Source organism: Loxodonta africana, chromosome 6 (assembly GCF_030014295.1).
Source record: "Loxodonta africana isolate mLoxAfr1 chromosome 6, mLoxAfr1.hap2, whole genome shotgun sequence".
In the NCBI taxonomy this organism is placed as follows: Eukaryota; Metazoa; Chordata; class Mammalia; order Proboscidea; family Elephantidae; genus Loxodonta; species Loxodonta africana.
The window spans coordinates 60,809,864-60,828,344 of NC_087347.1; the positions used below are offsets into that span (position 1 = coordinate 60,809,864).

Below are 18,481 nucleotides of genomic sequence, written 5' to 3' on the forward strand. Positions count from 1 at the left end.
ACAGTTGATTTTTTTTTCTACTGTTCAGTTATTCTACACATTTTTTTTGCCGCCTCTATTCACCAGTATTTAGGCAATGATTGACTATTAAAATGTCTTTCTAATATATGTTGGGAAGTGCATGAGAGCAATCCTGAAATTACACAGATTCTAGATGCCTTAGAAAATATTGCTGAAGACCATACACAAAAAGGAGATACCAGAAGAGAAGCTGAAAACATCACCAACAACACGGAAATACGACAGTATGTATTTATGTTGGTTATGTGGAATAATATATTGCAGCACTTTCGTCGGATGAGTCAACCTCTTCAAGATTCAAAAGTAAATTTGAAGCTATGCACAGATCTCTACCAGTAATTAACAGGGTTATTTAAATAATTTAAGAAAAGATTTTGAAAATGCAACAAAACAAATACTGCCAAATACTGATTATCAAGTAGTTCACCTTCACAGAAGCATTAGAAAGAAACAAGTAAATGACAGAAGTGCTTCAGAAGTATCATTGAGTGCCAGACATCAATTTCACGTAACCACATACTATGCCATCATTGACACCCTTGAATCTTGCAAGAAAAAAGGGCAAACGTGTATGAACTTCTTTCAGATAGACTGCCCTTCTTAAACAGTGTGGATATATCTAATGAAGAACGCATGAAGACATTCAAGAAATTAGTGCAGGCTTAAATACAAGCCTTTATGAAGAAGTGCGAAAATTCCATTCTTACGTGAGAACTAAATTTATGGACTCAGAAGATACAAATTTTACCACATAGGCATATATGATTCCATAATAAAATACAATGCGTATTTCCCAATGTTGAAATTGCTTTACACATATTCCTAACTTCAATGATCACAAACTGCACAACAGAACACTCATTTTTGTCCCTAACGAGACTCAAAAACCCTCAGCATATAACATGAAAGACTCAATTCATTATCCTTATTGTGTTTGGAAGTGGATATTATTTGACAGCTTAACTGTGATGAAATCATTGAAGAAGAATTTGTAAGAGCAAAGAATAGAAAGTAATGTTTTTACAGTTATAACATGTTGGAGATGAAAGATCTATCTAAAAATAAAATAATTTGTTGTAATATTTGTTTTCTGATCATTACATTTTCTTTTATGACATCTTTTCATTTGTTCATTTATAATTATAGCATTTATTATGAAATACTTTTAAGCGTCAAAATTGAAGTATGAGCCATTTAAAGCAAAACTGGCAATAGTCAATTTTGCCTTGTGTGAGATCAACAGAATTTTACATTGATTGTTGGAACAACTAAGTTCACTGGGTCATTTTCTTTGTTGTTGTAGAATATGTGGAATATTCTTTTTATAGAAAATGTACTATGTAGTAAAAATCTTAGTACCCTGCACCCACTAAAAATTTTATAGCCCAGTTCATCTCATTCCACTAAAATGGAATATGCCACTTTTGCATTCAATCACTAATATTACAGTAGCATTTAAAAAGAAGTTACATCATGGATGGCTAAGACACACACACACACATTTATATATATATATATATATATAAACTGACATATCCTGTTTGAATCTGAGTCAGCAGACAAGGAGGCATCACAGGTTGTCAGTGTGTAGGGCCCTCACATGCTTTAAATCCAGCTCTTGATGTGCCTGATAACTCCTTCCACATCCTACAGACACTCTTCTCAGTTCCACTATAATACGTCCAGTTACTGTCCAACAGTTTAATTCCAGTTTCCCAAGAGGTTGAATTTTTATGGAAATGACCACCAAATACTCTGAAATAAAGTCTGGATCCATTTTGATTAGCTACTCCCAAAGTAAGAAATAATCTTAAACTAGAAATTTACAATCAATAAATCTTTTTTTTTTTTTTTTTCCTAGCTTAGGATGTATTTTAGCAGCACGCTCTTGACAAGTTATTAAATAACCACATTACTAAAGAGCTCAACATTGGAACCTTATAAACTACCTTTTTTTTTTTTTTTAAATAATGGACAACTTGAAACTTCAGTAATAAAATCCATTATCTGGTAAGAATAATCTGCACCCTTTATATCATAATAAGTTTATTTGTGGGTTCCACATTGTCACAGCACAGGGGTCAGCAAACTATAGCCCGGAGTCCAAATCTGTCCTGCACTCCCTGTTTCTGTCCAGCCTGCAAACTAAGAATGGTTTTCACATTTTTAAATCATTGGAAAAAATCAAAACAATAATATTTTGTGACATGTGAAAATGATATGAAATTCAAATTTCAGTGTCTACAAATAATGTTTCATTGGAACATAGCTACATTCATTCGTTTATGTATTTTCTGTGTCTACTTTCATGCTAAAATGCATATTTAAGTTGTTTTCACAGAGAAAATATGTCCCATAAGCTTAAAATATTTAGTATTTGACCCTTTACCTAAAATGTTTGCCAATCCTTGTTGTAGTACACCAAAATAAACAATCAACAACCTGAGAAATCATTTCAATGCTTCAATTTAAATAGCATTCTTCAGGACCAACAGGTAGAAAACTAATGTGACTTCTAGAGATTTCAGCTGTCACGGATTTTTGTCAGGTAATATGCATTTTTTTTTTTTTCTATTCAGTCTTTGATAAGTTTTTAGCATCTTTGCCTTAGTTTATCCATAAGCAAGGCCAAAGTTTCATCTAACACATGGCATCTAACACAGAACCTGTTCTGGATGAAGGTGTTTCCTGGGACTTAAATCAATAATTTAACCACTTTTTCCTTACTTTTGACAGCATCCGTAACTAATCCTAAACTTAATGTTTCTTCCTCCAGAATGGAGAAAATTGGAAATTTCTTTCATCCTTAAAATATCTATGTCAGAGAGTACATAGCTCTTACATATTAAATCTTTCAATACAGAAGAATGTAAATCGGAGTGCTTTAAAACAGAGTACATTCCAGCTGCTCAAGATTTGCTTATTTCTTTATCCACTGTGGAAACACAGATAAAAGCTTTGGTAGAAACTTGTACAGTAAAATCTTCTGTTATGTTAAAGGCAGTTTACGAGCATGTAATATCTAAGGCTAGGGAACATCAATGGTTTGGATAATATTTTTAATGGTATTTTCAACAACACTGTCCACTTCTGCACATTGATGTGGAGTTAGTATTCCAAAAACTTGTTCTGGACTGGTTTGCCAGCCATTTCTCAACTATGACTTCTGAAAAGGTCCTGCAACCACAGGTTACACAATTTTGTATGATCTCTGAGATATTCTTATAAAATGGCTGATCCACTAATTGGATAATTTCATAGTCATCAGTGTGTAAAGATTCTATCTATTATATAAACATATGTTCCTCTTTGGAGCTCTGTCATAATTGCATTAACTTAATTGAAGGAAATCTAATTTTGTAAAACAAAATTTCATCATATGTTTCTGCATTATCCGTAGCTACTGTCAAGAAAACTTCAGATAAAGGAGAATATCACATTCCCTAAAAAATTATGAGTCAGTGGTAGAGTATATGGCAACGATGTCTGACATTCTTTGCTGGCTGTTTGGGGTACCTTTTGGACCTTTTTAACAACATCCTTATATTCCAGAGGCAAGCATGTTGGAGTTGGAACCATATCATAAAATAGCAAGTATAGGTAATGTTGAAAAATTTATCACTGCACTAGTTCATCATCTGGTTAAATTTTTCCCAATTACTTTTTATGCTCTTACAAAAAGAGTCTTGAGATCTATATTTGTGGAAAAATATTTATATAAAGGATTTAACAATTTTATGACCAATAATTTACTGATTTGCAGTATTTGGTCCACAGGTGCATTATTTGAGAAGGGGCCATTTATACAGATATGGTATTTTATCTACAGTTATTATTTTACTTCCAGATAGTGCTTTATCTGTAGTTGCATTTTTTGCTTAGAAGATATTTTAAGAGATGATGACACTTTATCTAGAAGTGGGAAAAATGTATTCTCTTTGATCTAAATACTTTTCTTTGAGCATCTGAATATACTTTTACCTGTGAATCAATTAGTTTCATAGCTATGTTAGAATGCAGCTTTGTTTTCATCAATGACACCCTGACATTTAAGACATGTTTCTGGTGAGGAGAAAATATCAATCTGCTTACCATTTTGGTCGGGCCATCCTCTAAAAATTTAGCAGTTTATATCAATATTCCAGGTTTATTTTTTGATGGATACTTGAGGACCATCTGGTTTATTGGTTCACTTTTAGTTTCTAACCCCCATAGGCACATAGGTAATACTAGTGTTTACTCCCTTTCATACCAAAATGCTTATCAAAATCACTTATCAAATCCTTCTCTTACCCCGACCCTTTTATATTCCTTAGCTCTTATTTTAGTATTGCAAGGATCATCTCATAAACACCATGTTATGCTTTAAAAAATATTTTATTTTCTAAGGGAGATAAGCTACTTATACCGGGTATAGTAGCTTTAGTGTTCCTTCTGGTGAGGTGGTGCGGAAGATTGGGAAACACCAGTGTTAGATCGGGAAAACACTTTTGACAGAGCTGAAGATACCTTCGCCAGCATTTTAGATCCTTGTTTGGAAATACTAGACTTGGGAATTTCTGTGGACAAACCAAAATAGGAATATAGACATTTATTAGATGTTTTGTGACAGACATACTAGGGCATTAATGATTTATGATTTAGAAACTGACATTTGTAAAAGAATTTGTGGATTTTAAAGAATATTCACAAAGATTCTTTTGATATGATCCTTCAAACACTCCTATGGAGGAAACAAGAAGAATGCTATCTCCACTTTTAGACACTGAAGCTTGGTGAGGTCAGATATCTTGCCTAAGGTCACATGAGTAGAAGGTAGCCAAGCTGGGGTTTAGGGACCAGGCTTTCTCACTCTCACAGAATTGTTATGCTTACTGCACTTGGGTGCTTCTCTAGGCAGATGTGCAAGAGCCTGCCTCTCTTTTTCCAACAGATAACCCTGAAAAGTCATAATGAGCTAATCTCACATGGAAAGGTAATTCTGAAGTCCATGTAGCGAAGATGTATTTCAGAATGCTGAGGTAAAAGCAGAAGTGCATTAAAAATGCTATCATTTCTCACCTGTTTTGACTAAATTTTCAGTTGACTGACCCAAGGGATTTTTTTTTTTATGTTAAATTATAAAAGAGGCTCCATTTGGACTTATTTTTGCACCATTTATTCTGTGCACAGGAATCTTAGAGGTTACTGCAATTCAGTTTAACAAAATGATTATTTTATATGTAAAGACAGAAGTAAGCATTTATGTACTTTTCAGATACCTCATGATACCAAACCAAAAACCAAACCCACTGCCGTCGAGTTGATTCTGACTCATAGTGACACTATAGGGCAGAGCAAAAATGCCCGATAGAGTTTCTAAGGAGCGCCTGGCGGATTCGAACTGCCAACCTCTTGGTTAGCAGCTGTAGCACTTAACCATGATGTGATAAAACATGAAAACATACGATATAAAATATGAAGTAAAAACATATTTTCTTAATTCCAGTACGTGACAAAGTTCTTGTCAGTATCTTTTGCAGTTACCTAGATTTATCTTCTTTAGTAAGATAACCTTCTCTAGCTAAAGCTAACTCATCCCATTGCCTTTGAGTCGATTCCAACTCATAGTGACCTTATAGGACAGAGTAGAGCTGCCCCATAGGGTTTCCAAGGCTGTAATCTTTACAAAAGCATATTGGCAATTTCTCCCATGAAGCAGCTGGTAGGTTCAAACCGCTGACCTTTTGGTTAGCAGCTGGAGCTTAACCGCTGCCTTACTAAAAAAAAAACTAGGGCTTCTTAAAGCTAACAGATAGCAAATTTAACCATAAATAAAAACCAGAAAATATGTTTAGGTTTTTAAAAGGCTGTAATTTTTAAATAACAAGAAACTAAAAAGTAAGACCTGAGAAATAAAAAGACAAAGCCCAAATTCTGTGACAGGAAAGGCAAAATTACATGAGGTAAAGATGTAAAGTCTAAAACAAGAAAAAAAATTTAGTAACGGGATTGAGTAACTCATGAAAGACCATATTCTGAAGTTTTTATTGGAGGAGGAAAATTAAGCTCTGCTCTTGAAGTATGGGGAGCTTATTAAAAACGGAGATTTCTGGGCACTATTACCCAAAGAGGCTAACTGAGCCAGTCTGCAGAGGGTCCAGAACTCTGTATTGTTAACAAGTACTCTGGGTGGTTTTGATGCAAATGGTCCCTGGGTAGACACTGAGAACACTGTTCCAAATGTGCAGGCAGTATTGGATTCCTGCATATCGCTCAAGATTGCCAGGCAGCTGGTATCCTAGGTTAAAGGCACACAAAAAGCTCACCCCCCAGAGAGGAAAGTGAACACTTGTGGCTTCCAGTTAGTCCTGTCAAAGCAAAACTACATCTGCCTCATTCTTGGATGCAATGGCAACTAGATGGGACTACAGTACGGAGGGAAGGAAGAATGTAGGAAGAAAGTCAGAAGACCTAGTTTTGAGCCCTGGCTTTGCCATTTGTTAATTACGCAACCTCAAGAAGATTATTTATCTGTTTTTTTTTTTCCTTCTGAAAAATGGCACTTTAACACATGCAGAAGGAGAATGGTATGTGCAGAGGATGTAGACAAATTTGTGTGGTCCACAAAGTGTTTCACAAATCTTTGAATTCTTTGATTACATTTAAAAATCAGGACTTTAATTTTAAGTGATTTAAAAATCACATTGACCAGTTTTATGTAATTTTTTAGTGTGATTTTTAAAAATCACAGGAAACATCTATCTCTAGCTTCTCTTGAAAAACTGGAAGCTCTGTCAACAATCCAGCATGGCAAGTACTGGAGTTGAGTAGCAGCTCCCTCCTTTAGATGGGACATGCTATCTTTAGTGAGCCACAAACCCTTGCTCAACATACTAACTTGTTTATATTATATACCTGTTGTTTATATTATATATTATATACACATATTTGAGTATATGAACTATAGGCAAATGGCAAGTGGAGTGAGATTAGTGAGATTAGGTTTTGAAGTCAGGTAGATCTATTCGAATTCCAATTCTGTAGCTTACCAGCTGTGGGGTGACCTTGGATAAACTACTCTCATCTTCCTCTGTAATAACTCTCAATTTCCTTCCTAATAAAATGGAGATATTCCTTCCTCATAGGGTTGATCTGAGAAAAGCACTTAGCAGAACTCCTGGTACATAGTTGTGCTTAATGTTAATTCCATTATATGTTAACCCTTTGTGATGAGGTTCAAGTAAGAGAACTGCACAATAAACTACAAATTGCTATCTGTGTAAATAGTAAGTACATTATTTCAACTTCATATTGATAATAAGTGTGGATACTGCAAGGGAGGAGTCATTCATTGCAGGAGGGTAACTGATCAAAATTTTAAATTTACATTATGTAATGGAGAAATTTATCATACTAGTTCTTAAAATCAGAGCATATTTTATACCTGAAATTACTTCTTTTGAGGGATAGTCACTGCCAAGAACTCTGTGGTATCCTTCATAGATAGTGAAAAACTGCCAAGACAAAGTGAAACATTAACTTAGTCTTTGGTAGACTGTAAACACTAGGCATATCTAGAAATCCCCCAAGAGATGCCTCACAGCCATTACACCACTGTACATAGTAAGATATGTGCTCTGTAGTCTCAAAGAACTATTCTCTGAGATTTAGGCTCATCAATTTTGCCAATTATGATGCCTATGATTGGCTCTTGTCATGGATGTGGGCCTTGGTACCACTAAAAAAGGATGACTTCAAAAACTCAGGTGTCTTAAGTCACAAATAATGCCAACCCTTAATCTGCCTGTTCCCTCCTTCTGCTGAATAAGAATAAGAAATAAACTACAAATCCTTTTTTAGAGAATAAATAATGATAAGGGGAAAAAAAAAAAAAAGCATGTTCACTTCATCACTTCAATTTCCTTTTATGGAAATCTTAGGAATTGTAAGGCCTGGAACAATAAAATGGCTATGTGAAGCTGGTAGGGCAAGGCTCAGGTATTATCTTTACTCTGTAGACCTTTATCACCTCTTTAAATATAGAAACAGTGACTGTCCCAGTCAGGCACAGAATAGCCTGGGGCAGGTGGCTGGACTTCAGTGTAGTTACTGTATGGTCCTGGCACTTAGAAAACTAAGTGAAAAATCAGTGAAATAAGGCCTAAATCCATGCAACTCGAGATAAATGTGTTGTATATAGATTACATAAAGAGCAGCACATATGAGGCATGCATAAGAACTTATTTCTTATTCTAATTCAGCAGAAGGAGGGAACAGGCAGCACATGAAGAACTAGGTAAAAACTCATAATAATATGTGCTGCTCTTTATATAATCTATACACCACACATAACAATACTGAAAAACAGAACACATTAAGAATACAATGGGGCAGAGACAACCTAAAGCACTGGTTCTCAACTTTGGCTGCACAACAGAATCATCTATGGAAACTTTTTTTAAAAGCATGAATCCCTACATCAGCTGAATTGGAATCCCTGCGGATGTGCAGGTATTGATATTTTTTTTTTTAACAATGCCCCACATGACTCTGTACATTCAGAGTTGAGACTTCTTGATCTAAAAGAATCAGCAGGGAGCAGATGACACCATGTTGTCTGAGAAGAGTGGATGTACTTAAGTTCTGCTGAGAACTTCTATTGTCCTATTAGTTTAAAGAGTGTTTGCCCTTACTTAACGGGTCATTATTATCATAGATGCTTTAAAGCTTTTGTCTGAAAATTTCAAAATCTTGGTTACCTCGGAGTCTCTTGTCCTTTCCCTTGAAAGTTCTTTGTATGTTGAGTAATTTTTTATTGTATCCTGGACATTTTTAAATAAGCTACAAAACTCTCATTCATGTTAAAACCCTCTGAAGAATGTTTTTTTTTGTTTAAGTAGGCAATCAACTCATGCAGATTCATTCTACACATCTTACTCTGCCTTCTACGGACTGTGGTTCCAATGTAACTTTAGTTTTCAAGGTCTTTTCAGTGTTGGCACCACTATGAACACCATAGTTTAAGTTCTCAAAAGCCTTTTTTCTATGTAACTTCAGGTCAATTCCATGCATGCAGTTTATAAACAGATTTAGGGGCTGTCTTCCTCAAGATCCCACTTCTCTGTGGTATCTCTCAGTATCTCTGACTCTCAGCAGCTCCCTTTCTTGGTTCTATGGCTAGAATGTTAGGGCCTTTGCCTCCTTGTGCTATTGCATGCTGTCTTACCCTCCCATGACTGCTTCTGCCTCCAGAGTAAAGTGATAAGAGAAGGCAGAGAAAAAAAATAACAGGATTTTCTGTATTTCCTACTCTTCAGGCTAATGAAGACCCTTTTCCAAATTCCTCTGATCAGTATTAAGTGCCTCAGAAGCCTCCGCTACCACTACAGTGCAGTTTTATAACTGGAACTTCTCTTCAGGCAAGGCCAAGAGGTCGGGGGAAGGGAGCAGTGGGGAAAAAGTGGTGATTCCTCCCACAGGAACTTAAGTCTTGATTCTGGCCAGAAAGCCATGGTTTCTTTTGGAGCTTTTTCTACCCTTGTTACTCCAGGATTTGAGCTGCCCTGTGTCTATGCCAAGAGATTTGGGAGGGAAAAAATGCTAGAAAACTCATGACGGTTTTGGTTGCTCTAGTTTTTATTTCTCTCCCAAATCTCCTGCTGCTATTTATTTTTCAGAATCTTTAGTAGTTGTCCAGAGTTTTCAGTTGTAGTCAATGAGAGAGATTGAGTGGTGCGTGCTTACTCTACTTACCCCAAACTAGACTGGACAACAGATTTACAATGGAAAAAGTAGTGAATGAGAGAAAGGACAATGAGCCAAAAGAGTCCAGATTAGATAGGAATACAGAATAGCACAAAGAGTGGCCTGTCGATAAGTCCCCTGTCTAGAGATTCAGCATCACCCCTTTATTGACACATGATTTTATTTGGAAAGTTTGGGTCTCTAAGTGAAGCCTGAGGTTGTCAAGTAGATATTTATATTCATACATGAGGATTATGTCAAGCAGAAAAGTAACTCAGCATCTTTGGAAGTTTTGGCAAAAGTTATCTTAAGTATGACTTGTAGGATTTTCAGAATTGGTTCTGAAAATTTGCTATGCTGTGATACTAAGAAGTGACTGGATAATTCACAGATTGTGTGTGTATAAGGGTACACTTGCCTGCAGGATTAAATTGAACCAAAAAGGAGATAATATAATAAAAAGCAGAGAAGAGGATATGTAGTTTCAGCCCCCACTGAAAATGTCCTATGAATTAAGAGAAGAGGAAATTTCCTAGGCTCACACTGAAGAGTGGGCACCCCTTTTGGAAAGCTGCCATTGAAAAAGCAGACCTCAGAAACATAGAGAAGTAAGTAGAATCAGCACCTATTTCCTTCAAGTCCCTTTATCTTTGAAGTATCTGTTACCTCCCTGCCCCCAACAAGGCCCCACTTAGGTCTGCCCACACTGGGCAGTGCTAATGACTCATTTCCTCTTGGTTTTTCCCAATAGACTCCTGTAAAAGAGCTAATAAATAGAACTGTACTTAGGTGGTACAGAGGGATAGTGGCTTATTCTGTGTACTTAATGAAAGGCCAGAATTTTGATTAAGGGATTTTCAGGTACCAGGGACAAAGGGACAAACCTCAGCCAGGTGGAGCAATCTGGGTGTGAGGGAGTTGTGACTAGGACATTATTTCCTATGTCCTTCAAATCACAGCACAGAGACCTTGATTTGACCCTGACAGCTGGGCCATCATTAATTAGAACCCACTGTATCCGAATTAAAACCCACTGATGTCATGTTGGTTAGACTCATGGTGACCCCATCTGTGCAAAATAGAATTGCTCCATAGTGTTTTCTTGGCTGTAATCTTTACAGAAGCAGATCACCAGGCCTTTCTCCCGTGGAGCCAATGGGTGGGTTCGAACTGCCAACCCTTAGGTTAGCAGAAGATCATGAACTGCTTGCACCACCCAGGGACCTACTATATCCCAATTAGATACTATTTAAAGATATTTACCTTAACACTGCTTGCATTCTCTAGTGCTGGTTCCTGAGAACCTTCTGTGGGCAAAACAAAACATCAGAAAGTGATCTTTTTTCTGAGGCATGCATAATGTTGATACCAACCTTATCTTAATTTTTTTTTTTTTCACCAAAGATTCACAGGATTCTTTGACAGGAGTTACATGTATTTTTTTCAGTGTATAGACAATGAGAACAAAGCTGAAATAGGTTAGATACCTAAAATGCTGGGGCATATCTTAGCTCTTAGAATTATAAAAGATGAAGTGTGATGTAGGAGAAGGACAGGCAGGCTACACACATGTACATAAATCATTCCATTCTTATGAACCTGTCTGTCTACTTGTAAAATGAGGTGTTACACTGTAGATGATTCCTCAGGGTCTCTCCAGCTCTCACACTGATTATAGACAGCTAATTAAAATTTTAAAAAAAGGATCGAAGTTTCCAAGGTAAAGGATTGTCAGAGAGTAAGGTGCTGATCTTATTAAATAGTTATTTCTGATGAGAATCAGGATAGCTTTGAAGAACCAACCTGAGGGAGTCTGGTAGAGTTGCCACAGAACTAAATGTTCCCTGAGTTCCAGAGGAGGGCAGTATGCCAGTGAAAGAAATTCAGCCCATGGAGATAGAAATGATACTGTGAGACAAGTTTCACAAAGACTGCTAGGGAGGCAGCAAACCTGCTAGCAAGTCATAAAACCTAGGTTTGAGTCTTAGTTTCTCCACTCAGGGCCGTGTGAACAATGGCAAATTATATCTAACTTCTCTGAATCTCAGCTTCCTCACGTGTAGAATGGAAATGAGACTATCTATTGACTATCCTAGGTGAGATGGGATGCACTTATCAATATATGAAATTATCTTATGTTCTTACTCTTAGATTCCCCACCCCAAGTTACTATGTAAATTCCATAAGGGTAAGGATTTTCCCAGTCTTATTTACAGCTCAGATCTTAGAACTGTATCAGGCACAAAGTAGATGCACAGTAAATTTTGAATGAATTAATAAATAAATGACTGAATTGTACAGGTACAGTATTACTGAAGGATATAAGAACTGAGCATGATCACTGCAAGTAAGTTGGGAAACACACACATACAAACGCAACACGAATTTAGGGTCAGGAGACTTGGGATCCAGAGTGGGGAGTCAGAGTGACCTTGGACAAGTCACTTTCTCACCCTGAGCTTCAGTTTCTTCATCTATATTAGGAAAGTTGTACTAAATGGTTTCTGTCTGGCTCTAACAGCCTAAGATTCCATAATGTAAAAATCAGCCCAGTGATTATTTCTGGTTATAATGTCCTTCTGGTTATAATGTGATCATGGAACTTTGGCATATATACTGCTATTTTTTGGTTTATCTTTTAATGAAAAGAATTTCCACTCACAAATTGAGACAGTAAGCTTCTTGAGTAACCCTTGAGAGGCTGCATGTTTGAAACAGGCAAACAGTAGTCCTATGGTTTGAGTTGCAAGGACATCTTTACGGTAAATATGACACGCTACTTCTTGTGAGTGGTGTCATTGTTAGAATCACATTGATCCTCTGAGGCTTCAATAAAGAACTAAAAAGTCCTCACAAATGTCATAAAGAGTCAGTACTAATAGAGATAAAAAAGAAAGTGAGGTCCATTCTAGCTAGATTTTAAAGTGAGCAAATAAAAATATAGCTTTAAAAGCATTTTCCTTCATTTTAGTAGGGCTAAGTCATGATAAAAAGAAAGATAACCTCTCCAAGAAATGACTAAATTATAGTACCATGGGTTCTGGCCCACATATAAGCTATCATTGCAATACATCCTTATTTTGTGAATATTTTTCATAGGAACATGGAAATTATAAAATCATATCACTATATGCTATACACCAAAATCATTAATGATATCTTAATAGCAATTCAGACAAGGCAAACAATTTGGCTCATTTTAACAACTGGCTGATGTTATCTATCACTGGATCATTTTTCCAAAAGTAGATAAACCACAGTATTAATTTCGGGTTTGATATCTAAAAAATTCATCAAAGCAGTAAACAAAGTCTCCTTTTAAATACTCTAAATGAAGGAAAAAAATCAATCCAACCTTCTAATATTTTAGCTTTCGGATCTGTGGTACAATCTTCAGCCTCACTAAAGACAAAAGAAAAAGAACATATTATGTTCCATGTATTTAATAAATAATTACTGGTTAAGCAAGAGAATAATCTGTAGTTATTTTCATATAGAAGTAAACCTGGAATAGCACATCTCTGAGTTTCCAAATCAAATATAAATGATTGCTAAATTGACTTTTATTTGCTATGATCTGTGCCCTTTCTCTTCTCCACTGATGCAAGCAATAGAGCGGTACCTGCAATACTAATTATGTATGCTAGCAGAAGGAAAGAGGCAATGGTGGACCAGGAATAGATATCCTACCTGGCATCAGGTCAGAAAGAAACAATTCCATACTACTGAATGGAAAAATAAACATAAACAAATTGATTTTCTCCTTATATTCAGTGCTTCTCCCATGATAGAAAATGCTATCTTCCAGTTTATTAATATTCTTATTAACTTTACAGTTTAGACAAGCATTAGCTATTAACCAGATTTCAAGGCTATAACTCACTTTGTGCCTCTCTGTCCCCTATAAATGCCACACAGTCAGGGATGGATTACCCACTAAGTGAGGTATTCATGCGCTTACCTGTGCGATGTGATGAAACCCATGTGAAATTGTACATTACAGATTAGTAAATAAACACAAGTAAACCCATGTGTACCTTGCTTACTGTAAGCCTGTGCATACCTTGCTTACTGGTTAATCCGCCCCTGCACACAGTCCAGACTTTTCTCCTACAGTCATCCCAAGTTGGATTGCCTGCCTCTCACTTATATCCTGTCCATCCTTAAAGGTTCAGAAGAAGCTCCATTATTTTTTAGAATTCATCTCCTACAGTCATCCCAACTTGGATTGCCTGCCTCTCATTTATATCCTGTCCATCCTTAAAGGTTCAGAAGAAGCTCCATTATTTTTTAGAATTCATCTCTGAATGCTCCAATTTACATTGCTCCCTTTTTGCTTTCAGTTCTTCTTATAGGCAGTGATACACCCTGGAAGATTTAGCTGCTTAAGTGAGATGAGCAGGATTCTTTTTGGGTTAATAATGCAAATACTATTGTTGACTCCCAGATTAAAACATCCTAACACATTAACTCTGGTGGCGTAGTGGTTAAGTGTTACGGCTGCTAACCAAGAGGTCAGCAGTTCGAATCCGCCAGGTGCTCCTTGGAAACTCTGTCAGGCAGTTCTACCCTGTCCTGTAGGGTCACTATGAGTCGGAATCGACTCGACGGCAGCGGGTGTTTGGGTTTTGAACACATTAACAAATACTTGATCCAAGATACCACTATATTAGAAAGCAGGTCTCAAAATAAGGAAGTAGAGGTCAGGTAACTAGAAAGGGGGAGCAGGTGGGAAGGGAAGGCCTAGGAAGTGATTACAGTGAGAAGGCAAAGAAGGGAAGGATAAGCAGAGTGAGGGCAAGTGTGGAACTGAATATGTGCTCTCTTCACACTTTTACCAAAACAAAACAAAAATCAAACGAGCTGCTACTGAGTTGATTCTGACTCATGGGGACCCCATGAGTTGCACAGTATAACTGTGTTTCATAGGGTTTCAGGGCTGTTACCTCCTGAAAGAAGGTCACCAGACCTTTCTTATGAGGTGCTTCTTGATGAGTTCGAACAGCCAATCTTTCAGTTAGTAGTCAAGCAGTTAACTGTTTGCACCACTCAGAGACTCCCAGGAATCCGACTTTCCCCAATAAATACTACTTTCTACTCAGATTTCTATTTTTTGTATTGCTTTAATTTAATGTACCCGGCAGAGGAAATCAGATCTTCTTGGTTGTATGAAGATGAACTCATAATTCTGTGTATGAAGTAATGTGTCGGCTCATTAATAAGATTCCTTTCTTCTTTCTGGAAAAGTGTAAATCACATATTACACAAAGTAGAGTTTGATATGTATGTTCTCACCTTACTGGCATATTCTGCACTTTCATCTACACTGCAGTGAGATAAAATTTTAGAATTACTTAAAAGATGGATGAGCCCTATAACTCCAATTAAAATGTCCCCCCTCCCCCCAGATATAATTTTTTGGAAATGGCTCAGTGAAGATGATTTAAATTATATTGGGTTTTGAATAGTTTTAAACATAAACCTATCACAATGTTTGAAGGATACAATATTGTTTCTGTTCTTTACAAACATTTTTTAATTATTCATTTTTTTTTACTAAATTCAAAAATTTGAATAACTTTATTGTGATGTCGGTTACTAACATTAAAAAGAGAGGCTACTATTATTAGGGTTATTATTCATATAATCCACTTTGATACTTGCCAGTGTCATAGTTGAACATTTCTTTAGCTATCTACAAAGCCAGCATTTCTGACCATGCTGCACAAAGAAACTTGCTTCACATTACATTTGGTCATAAAATCACACAACTTACCAACAAATAGATTAAAATATGTGTTAAGACAAATAACCTGGCAAGTTGGTGTTATGGATTGAATTGTGTCCCCAAAAAATATATGTTGTAAATCCAAACCTCTGCCTATGGTTATAGTCCTATTTGTGAATTAGTTTTGTTTGTTATGTTAATGAGGCAGGATTAGGGTGTATCTTGCATCAATCACTTTTGAGATATAAAAGACATCAAGCAAGCAAGAGAAGCAGAGATGGAAGAACTGAGATGCCAAGCCACATAAAGACTGCCCAGGAGGAGAAGGTCAAAGAGACAAGGACCTTCCTCTGAGCTGACAGAGAGAGAAAGCCTTCCCCTAGAACTGGCACTCTGAATTCTGACTTCTAGCCTCCTAAACTGTGAGAAAATAAATTTCTGTTTGTTAAAATCACCCACTTGTGGTATTTCTGTTATAGCAGCTAAGACAGTTGGTGAACTGACCTAAATTGTATCTCTGTTCCCTTTCTCTGGTTCACCTCAGCTATTGTGTCAGCCAGAGTATCACTTCAAATGAATAATCAAGAAAACTGTCTCACCAGGAAATCTTAAATTATATGTATTTCCCCAAAACATGTTATGACACAGATTTCTAGACAAGATCAACCCAAAGGGTTATTGAGATCCAGACCACTAGGACAATATCTGTATACCACGACAGTGGAATTTATGGGATGATTGAAGGGGTGATATTTAAAATATTTTGATTAATTTGTTAAGTTTCGGCAAGTTGGCTAAGTATAGAAATACCTACAAAAGCCAAAACCTGTGTAAGGTGGAAACCTGTTAGAGAAGGAAAACTCCCTGGGTATTTATGAGGTAGAATTCTTAACAGAGAGCCACAGAAAAGAGGTAAGTATCCTGTCAAAGGTAGAAAACTTGAGAGACCTGGAAAAACAAGGCAGTCCTGGCTAGTTTTGGCTCTCATAGGTTTCACTGTAACTTCCAAGAAAAAAGTCTATGTAACTTGCCCAAATTTTATAGTTATTAAGTGACAGAGACAGGATTCAAGGTCATAAATCTGAATCTTGGCTCAGGTCACCTTCTGGTCTTGCCCTACAGGTGTGGGGCTTCGCCACAAAAATTGATGAATGGATAGTTAACTAGCCAAAGTACTAGAGTCTATTGCTTTAAATAATTGGCTTGCACTTCGTTTCTATTTTCCTTGTGCTTCTAACAATTTAGGTCTCTTTTCATTATCTGCTTTCCCTCTATTGTGGCTCATGGCTTTCTCTCTTAATTATTTCCTTTATATTGTAAATTTCACCAAGTTTATGAGGAGAGGGTCTAGTCCTGCCTAGTCAAGGTACATTCTTGGACAGGATGTGTAAAGTTCTCTACTCTTTCCATGGATATCTGGTAACTGACAGTCATATTTCTCACTTACAATACGCTGTGGCTTTTTCTGCGAAAAAGAATCTGTTTCAGTCCAAGTTGTTGAGCAGGTGGCCATGTCAAGCTTGGCAACAGCTCTTTTAACTTGTTCCTCCTGAGATTCTGTTATCTGACTTGAGGTTGCCTCAATACTTTCGATATTTGCACTGGATGTGGGCTGACAACATTTGCTTAGAGACAAAAGTTTCTTCAGGCTGCTTGTGCTTAGTGTTGGCTTGGGAGAAACAACTTTGATGTCTACTGGCTTCACAGCTTCTTTTACTTGATTTTCAAATGTTTCTCCTAAGAATCCTCCTGGTACAACAACCTCTCCTAAAACGACTTCCTCTTCATCAGAAATTAGTCCGTCTTCCATGTTACTTTCTGGATCTTCTTGAGCAATATCATGAGCTACTAATCGAATGAGAAGATCTTGTTTACTCTTAACATCTTTTAAAAGCTCCACCCTGGTAAGATCAGGCTTTCTTATATTCTGAAATGAATTTCTGCAAACAGCCTGGAATTTAAGGTACAATGAATATTAAAAACAAATGCTTCAATCATCTTTCTTGTGTTTCTATAGCTGTTTCCATATTATTTCTAGTTGTGACTTTGTAAGATTATCTCCAAATGCCATTTATCTGTATACTAGCAATATATTTTTTAAAAGAAACAAATGAAAACTATCAGAAATATTTGTTGGTTTCTATCATTTCTTTTATATTCAGAGATCATATTAATTTATTACAAATTACCCCCCAAAATAGAGGAAGGTTTAACATAGGAACTTTCTTTTACTTAAATCTTTTACTTAAATTTTATACTTCATTGTGAAATTATTTGATTAGTTGTTTTTTCATTTACCTTAAAAGTTTTATCACAAAAGTAGACATGACAATATATACTTTTAAGCTCCTATGTAGGGAATTGTAGAGCAATCCAAATGTGGATATTTCCCAGAAAAAAGGCAAGGTGCTGCCTAATCTTGATTTTTAAAATGATTAATAGTAGCCAAAATTGTGAAGGCCTTTGATTCTTCACTCCCTATCCCTCCACTCCTGATCCTTTGAACATATTTTTCCAAAGAAGCTTCAAAACATAAATTTTCATTTCTTTCTACCTCATTAAAAGTCACTTTCCATTTTTCAGTTTTAAAGACAGATCAAGGAAAAGACAATAGTTAAATGATGGAATTTTTCCATTTCTGTAGCCTTTGATGATGCCACAGGACCTCTAAATTAATTTCAGTTAATAACCTTGATCTCAACATCCCTTTGTAACATTGTAAGCCACCTTTTCAGGTACTGGTGCCTTAAAAGAATATCTTCTGTGGAAAACAAAATGTAGGAAGAACCTCTTTAAAGAATGAAAACACAATCAGCTTGGTTATCTGTGCTAGTGAAGGCAAAGAGTGGCTGAGAAAACCCAAAATCATTCAATATGGCTTTGGAATTTGTTATTGTTTGTATCTGAGTACAGGTCTACTCTGATACACATGGGGTACCCAGGAGTCAGAATTGACTCAATGGCTACTGACTGGTTAATATACTGAAAGTGAAATAGTAAGAAACA

The 18,481-nt window shown here is 36.3% G+C and overlaps 1 protein-coding gene across 1 annotated transcript in view; it reads right to left on the reverse strand.

The window, feature by feature from the left end:
• Positions 1-4,443: 4,443 nt before the first annotated feature.
• Positions 4,444-18,481, reverse strand: part of FSIP2 (fibrous sheath interacting protein 2) — an 81,058-nt gene continuing 67,020 nt past the window's right edge. Inside the window, exons 18-23 of the mRNA XM_064286916.1 lie at positions 16,923-17,426; positions 14,885-14,985; positions 13,103-13,149; positions 11,011-11,054; positions 7,448-7,517; positions 4,444-4,580 (exon numbers count right to left, since the gene is read on the reverse strand). Coding sequence (XP_064142986.1) covers positions 4,444-4,580; positions 7,448-7,517; positions 11,011-11,054; positions 13,103-13,149; positions 14,885-14,985; positions 16,923-17,426 — 903 coding nt within the window. The remainder of the gene's footprint in view (positions 4,581-7,447; positions 7,518-11,010; positions 11,055-13,102; positions 13,150-14,884; positions 14,986-16,922; positions 17,427-18,481) is intronic.